The sequence below is a fragment of the Camelus ferus genome, chromosome 3, assembly GCF_009834535.1.
Source record: "Camelus ferus isolate YT-003-E chromosome 3, BCGSAC_Cfer_1.0, whole genome shotgun sequence".
Lineage (NCBI taxonomy): Eukaryota > Metazoa > Chordata > Mammalia > Artiodactyla > Camelidae > Camelus > Camelus ferus.
The window spans coordinates 78,618,443-78,625,309 of NC_045698.1; the positions used below are offsets into that span (position 1 = coordinate 78,618,443).

Genomic DNA, 6,867 nt, shown 5'->3' on the forward strand with positions numbered 1-6,867 from the left:
ATCAGATCTCTGTGCAAATCATACTTTGTTAAGAAAGAACGTTATCTCACAATTGAAAATTGAAAGGACCTGAGGCTTCTGCCTCCCCTCTTTTGTGCAGCCCACACTCACGCCAGGGTAATGTATTCTGTTTCAGGTAACTGCTTGATGAGGACTGTTTGTAGAGAGCCCCAATATCATGAATACGATATAATCCAAAGCGTACTTCTAAGGGTCTGGTTTAAAATAAAAGCCACGTTCTCCCACAGAAGCCTCATCACACAGGCTTAGCAGTCTCCCCAAGTCAATCCAGAGCTGGAAGTGTACCCTGGAGGGCATCACCCTACTCCTGTGTCCATGTGATTTAACAAGAGTTTCCCAGGGGAATTGCACGCCCCTGTCTTCCTGAAAAGCTAGGAGTACATCTTCAACTCCCTTTGGCAGTGACAACCTCCCACCAGGCCATCCTGGGAAGAGTGGACTCCACGTCTAGGTCCTGGTGGCAGTTCCCTGGGGCAGAATGGCAGAGTTTCTGCCCTCCCAGCACCAGAGCCTGGCAGGATGCTTCTCAGCCAGGACTGGTGCCCCTGCAACTGCCCTTCCCTTTCCTTTCAGAAGATATGATGACGCCCTGATTCCTTGCTCTGGGGTTCCACTCGTTCCAGCCAGAGGTTTCTCTTTCCCTAGACCAAAGTAGCAGGGAATACCATTTCTTAGCTTCTCTCTTCTTTGGAAGAAAAAAAAAAAGGTATAAAAGTGGTAAGCATGAGACTTCATGTATCCAAAGACAGAGGTAGGGTCCACTATCTTCGCTGTCCGAAGAACGATACTGCAGAGGAAAGCTTATACTTGATAAACTTGGCATGAGATAAAGAACGAAAAGAAAAAAAAAAAAGGTTCAGGAGATGCAGTGGCCCCTTGTAGGTTGTATATGGGAGCAATCCTGGGGCTCAGGTCGCTGGGCAGCCTCCCCGCTTCCACGGCTCTGGCTACACGGACAGGTAGCCAAGTTGAAAGGCGGGGGATTAGGAGAATGCTTTGCAAAACAAGAAAGAAGGGAAGGAGAACCATCCCCAGTGGTATCTGAGAGCTAGGAAGAAATGGTGGTCCTTAATAGCAGAGTAAGGAATGCCTCTAGTGACCAGAGAGAGTTGGGGTGTGATGCTTTGGACCCCAGAGGAGGGCCACTGTCTCCCATGACTGCACAGAGCGTGCGTCCAGGGCAAATTTCTCTAGGGTGACAACTTGCGTGGACTCACGATAGTTTGCTTGGGGGATCGCCGTGCCCCACCTGGGCCAGAGTTACTGCTTAACAGTGCTAACTTGAGCAAAACATTATAGGATATCTGCTTCTGGTATAAAAATCCTCCTCATTAGAAAAACTTGATACCTCAAAGAATGATCAGGATAAACTACATCCCTGTCCCTCTTTTTGACTCAGAAACTCTGTGTGTAACTGGTGAGGCAGTAAATTCTGTTAAGCTCCAGTTCTGGGTGTGGAGTGTGTAATCAAAGATTCGTTTTCCATCTTCAAGGACGATGGCTAGAGCAGGACCTCCAGGTAGACAGATACGGTGTAGTCCTGTGATGGAGAAGTACACAGGATACTGGGGAGCCCCAGGGAGGGGCTGGGAGAAGAGTAGACAGACGAGGCTCCCGCTTGAATTGACTTTGAAGGATGACTAGGAGTTGGCGCATTAAGGAAGTAGAAGTAGCAGAGGGAACAGTACGGCTCCTCCCAGTGCAAGGGTGAGGAGGGAGATCGGGGGACTGCATGTTGTCCCACAAGCTGGGTACATGATTGGGCATCAGGGCAGGATGTGATGTGAGCACTGCCGGAGCAGGATTCAAAGATAAATGTGCATTAATCAGCTCACACCAAGTGAGAAAAGCAGTTTTCATATTTTACCGTTTCTCTTTCAGATTCTTTTCAAAGTCGAAGCAATTACTGATGTCTTTCAGATTGCTTAGGTGGAACCTCAGTTTTATTTACAATAGTGAGTTGTAAATAGAGCAGGTTATAGAAGCTACTTAGTAAATTTGGGGGATTGAATTGAACTGCCTTTGGCAGCTCTACTCTATATTTAATTATAAAGGACTGGCTTTGTTTGCTATTTTTCAGGTACCACGATCAACAGGATGTCACTAGCAACTTCCTGGGCGCGATGTGGTTGATATCAATAACTTTTCTCTCCATTGGCTACGGTGACATGGTACCTAACACATACTGTGGGAAAGGAGTCTGCTTGCTCACTGGAATCATGGTAAGTGTCTTTTTACTTTCCGACTCTTATGAACACTCAAGAAGGTACTCAGACCATTCCGTACACGTGCATAAGTCATGATAAGCTACTCAACTTCCCAGCAGCAGGAAGGCAGCATGAGTAAATCAGCTGGCAGAGAACCCCAGCCGTTTTCATGTGAACTCTCCTCGTCACAAAGCTCTGAGCACACAGTGCTGCTGGGTTGTTCTCTGGGGCTGTGTGCTAGTTTGATAAGTAGATCTGACCTCAGAGCTTTAGCTTCAAGGTCAGAAAGTTCTTTGTCTAAGTCTGGGCTCTGCCACTTCCTACTTGAGGAAAGGAACTTGTGAACTTGAGTAAAACTCTCTTCTCAGAAACGTGCTTGCCTCATCTGTAAAGTGTGGACCGTAGTAACTGTTTTGGAGTGTGCTGAATGGTTGAAGAATTCCATTTTTTTCAATTATCTAATTAGATAATATTTGTCATTTTAAGAAATGCTTGTGGAGTGCCACTTACAGCGCTGGCCTAGGGACTGGGCACACGGCAGAAAAGCCACAGAAACGGTCCCTGTCCTGTCTTTGTGGATCTTACAGGGAAAAACCTGCTTTTTAAAATGATTAACAAGTGATTGTTAAATACATTTGTGATGAGGAAGTAAGGCTTCTGATCGTATTTGGGGACTGAGGGGGAGGGATGGGACCTACCTAGAGAGATAAATCCCTGGAAAGCTGACTCTGAAACTGAGGTGGGAAAGGTGTGGTCAGGTCAGGTGGAAGGAGGGAAGGGCATTCCAGGGAGAGGAAATGGTTTATTTGAAGATAGACAAGGAGGAGCTTGGTACACTAGTGCAGGGCCCCTGGGCAGGGGCGTACAGAGTGGGGAAGTGGCGTGCGGCCGGGGGTGGGAGGCCAGATCTCACAGCACTCTTGAGAGAGGTTTGCTGCCCGTGGGGCTGGGCCGCTCCTCTGGGACGCCTAGCAGACTGACAAGTTCCTTGCCCCTTATAGACTATAATTTGGCCAGGAGTGGTATTTCTCTTAGTTGTGTGAAAATGGAAGGCTAGCAAGCTGTCTAAAACTTATTATAATGTGGTGTGAATCTGTAAATGTCTAAGCCAGAGGTAGCGGCAAATGGATGCCCCACTTTCAGGGACCTAGGTTCACTTTATCTTTATCTGCTTTTTATAGTTTGGGTACAGCAAAGAGCATTATCCTCATGCGTGTTTGGTTTCTGCCTACGTGAGGATGTGAACTAGGACTGGAAGCTCCTTAGGCAGGAAATTCCCCGAGTGTCTGAAGTGAGGCATCCCTGCCCGGCGCCTCCGCTGTGTCCACCCCCACGTGGGCAGGAGAGAAGCAGGCTCTCCTTGCGAGGGCCTCTGAATGGTGGCCAGCGCAGCCTGAGTCTTCAGAGCAGCTGCCTGGGAAGACTGTTCCAAGAGTCAGGACTAGCTGGAAGGACACGGTGCCCATGACATACACAGAGGGGGAGTCTTCTCCTCACTGAGAAGTACTGAACTGGGATAAGGCAGCGGGATGTGAAAATAAAATCTGGGGGCCATTTTCAGGGTCATCAGGATGACTGTATGTGGAAGAGATAATTTGGGGTCACAACATTGTTTGCTAGTAAGAGAAACATACAGTTTTGTGAATTTTAGAGATTTTTTTTCATTACGATTGGTATGGTCCAGTATGTTTTACTATGGGATCATTTCCTCCTTTTTCCTCAAAAGATGGCATTATATAGTATGATACTCTGGGAAATGGAATTTGCATGGATGTATTGTGGGAGGACCCATAAAGGCCCACAAGGGACATGAATGATGCTGTTTAGAAAAACAGAACTGGTAATTGTAGAATCTTTCCCCTTCTGCTTCTTAGAAACAATTTCCTTGGTGTTGCTTTTTGGCAAGATACTCCCCCTTTTATTCTTGAATCAGGTATGACTCAGGGTTTGTGCAAACCGCTTCATTTGCCATGGTTCGGAGCCAAGCTTGAGGTTAACCTTGCCTGGATCTTGTACTTTTCTCTCTCCTTTATTTTTTTCTTTGTCCCTCATGGCTCAAGAACAGTTCTCTCAAAGTCTCACCTGACAGCAGAAATCTTTTATTTAGTTGCTTGAACTACTTTGTTGTTTAGGTTTCACTAGTGATCTTACTTTGTTGTTTTTTAATATAGGACACTTTTAGTGTGTATGGACACAAAAATGTTAAACACAGTGAAATTTACAGTGACGTCACTGCTGCCCTCTAAGCTCATGGTGAAACAGTCCTTCTGTTCTTAGGCCGAGGAGCTCCACTCCATCTCCCTCTTAAGGACAGGCATTTCTTAATTAACCCAATCAAAAATTGTTCAGTTGCGTATAGAGAAATTCAGTGATCTTTGTAAGCCTGGTTGAAATACTGTGTAGAGTTGCATTGGCTCTGTCCCTAGGCCCAGCAAGTTCTCACGGAGTCAGGCCACAGGGCAGTCTTCTGAGGGCGGGCTTCTGGGAACTGGTTATGTCCCAGGTAAATTTCCTGGGGATCAAGAGCCTATGTATTGATACTACCAGGAAGCTAGTACAGAGAGTGGCTGACGATATAGTGTTCTAAAAGGTTAAGGTTTTTTTCATAGTCCATCTAAAAGGTTAGTTTTATTTAGATACACTATGTTTCTATTTTGTCAGACAAATTGTTTTGCCTTTGATCGCAAGAAGTTTACCAGTTTGTCACTTCAGGATCATCCAAGCCCGATAAGACTTGTTTTTATTAAAGGCTTTTTTTTTGTTCTTTCTTTCTGCCTATTCTCCCTCGGACTTTTGAAATGCACGTTTAGCTAAAATGCACATTGTTAGATTTCTCAAGAGTCATCTCTCTGGCCTTTCATAAATTGTGGAAAAGAAATATAATTCACAACCCTTCTGGGAGAACACGGGGTCATCCCTGAATCATCTTGTGTATTATCTCTGAAGTACTGTGATTCTTTGTGCTCTTTTATATTTGAATTTTCTTGTTCTTGTGGTTATGAAATTTTGATAGAATTTATACCTTTCTGGTTTTTTTCCTACTTTGAAGTAAAAGACAGTTGATCTGAATGTTAACAGCTACAAAGCTTTCCCATTTTCAAAAAGTAGACATGAAGAAGCAAGCACTGTGTGTTTGCTTCATAAAGCTAACGAAACCAAGGACTTATTTCATGAAATCATCTCAAATATTCACATTTCATTGGTAAAAACTCAAACTGTAATTTAAGTTTTTTAAATAGCTTAATTTATGTCACAAGTTACATTTTTGGGAGCCAAGGACATTAAAATTAATCTGCCATGCTCTGGGCAGAGCTATATTGTCAGACCGTGAGGAGAGAGTTTTCCAGAATATTTTCTAAGAGAGAAACAAATGGTCGTATCAAAAAATAACCTCTCCTCCCCTGAAATGTAAATTATAAATCCAAAACATATCAAGCAAAGCTTTTTAAATGTTTCAGGTTGTGTTTACAATGTTATACATAGATGATTATGAAAATACTAGAATAAGTGGATTTTGTACACAGAAATTGAAGTGTATTGAACAGTTGAAGAATTACATTTTTTCAATTACATAATTAGATAATATTTGTCATTTTAACAAATATTTGTTGAGTCCCTGTTGTAGCGCTGGCCTAGGGACTGGGGACACAGCAGAAAAAAAAAAAAAAAAAAAGAAATTGTCCCTGTCCTGTTTTCATGGATCTTACAGGGGAATACCCACTTTTTAAAATGATTAACTAATGATTGTTAAATACATTTGTGACAAGTACATGAGGAAGTAAGGCTTCTGATCATATTTGGGGACTGAGGGAGAGAAATGGGATCTACCCAAAGAGATAAATCCCTGGAAAGTTGACTTTGAAACTGAGGTGGGAAGCACGCAGCTAGGCAAAGTGGAAGGAGAGAAGGGCAACCCCCAGGAAGAGGAAGTGGTTTATCTGAAAACAGGGAGGCAAGGAAGAGCCTGGCTCACCCAGTGGGCCAGGGGTGTACAAAGTGGGAAAGTGACGTGAGGCTGGGATGGGAGGCCAGATTTTGTGGGGTTAACCAGACCTAACTGGTAACAGAGCTTAAGAGACAAAATCTTTCTCTCCCTGGATATTATTTTTAAAACGTAAGATCATAGGATTGCCTAATAGACAAAGTCATTCATTAGCCTTCAAGAGAAAACCATTAAGGTTGAAATTACTTACTTTTTTCCGTATTCTATCCTTCCTCTTTTTGAAGAGATACTAAGGACCTAGGGACTTACTATTGTGGATTTCATAACTACTGGGATGAAATCTAAATGGCTTTATTCTTTTGGTTGAAGGTGGTAGGCAAATAATACTGTTATATCATGGTGTCTTCACTATTTGTCAGTACCAGCTTGTTTCTCAGTATCTCCAACTTTAGAATAGAGAAGGTTATCCTATCCACCACTGTTTATGTCTCTACATAAAGATACAACACAAGCTGAAGGCTACCATTTTCCTCACCTCTGAGTACATGTGATTGTTTCAAGAGTACAATACAGCCTGATTGGCAAGCGTATCTTGTCTAATATTAAAATGAAAGTCATTCATTTATCATTTTTATTTCTCTCTCTATAAAATTATGGCCACTCTTTAACTATTTAGAGTATGAATGGCTGCATTTT

At 43.3% G+C, this 6,867-nt stretch overlaps 1 protein-coding gene across 3 annotated transcripts in view; it reads left to right on the forward strand.

The window, feature by feature from the left end:
- The window catches only part of KCNN2 (potassium calcium-activated channel subfamily N member 2), a 364,561-nt gene that overhangs the window by 338,414 nt on the left and 19,280 nt on the right, over positions 1-6,867 (forward strand). For all 3 annotated transcript variants that reach the window (XM_032476518.1, XM_032476516.1, XM_032476517.1), the window contains one exon: positions 2,102-2,243. In XM_032476518.1, the coding sequence (XP_032332409.1) occupies positions 2,102-2,243 (142 nt within the window). The remainder of the gene's footprint in view (positions 1-2,101; positions 2,244-6,867) is intronic.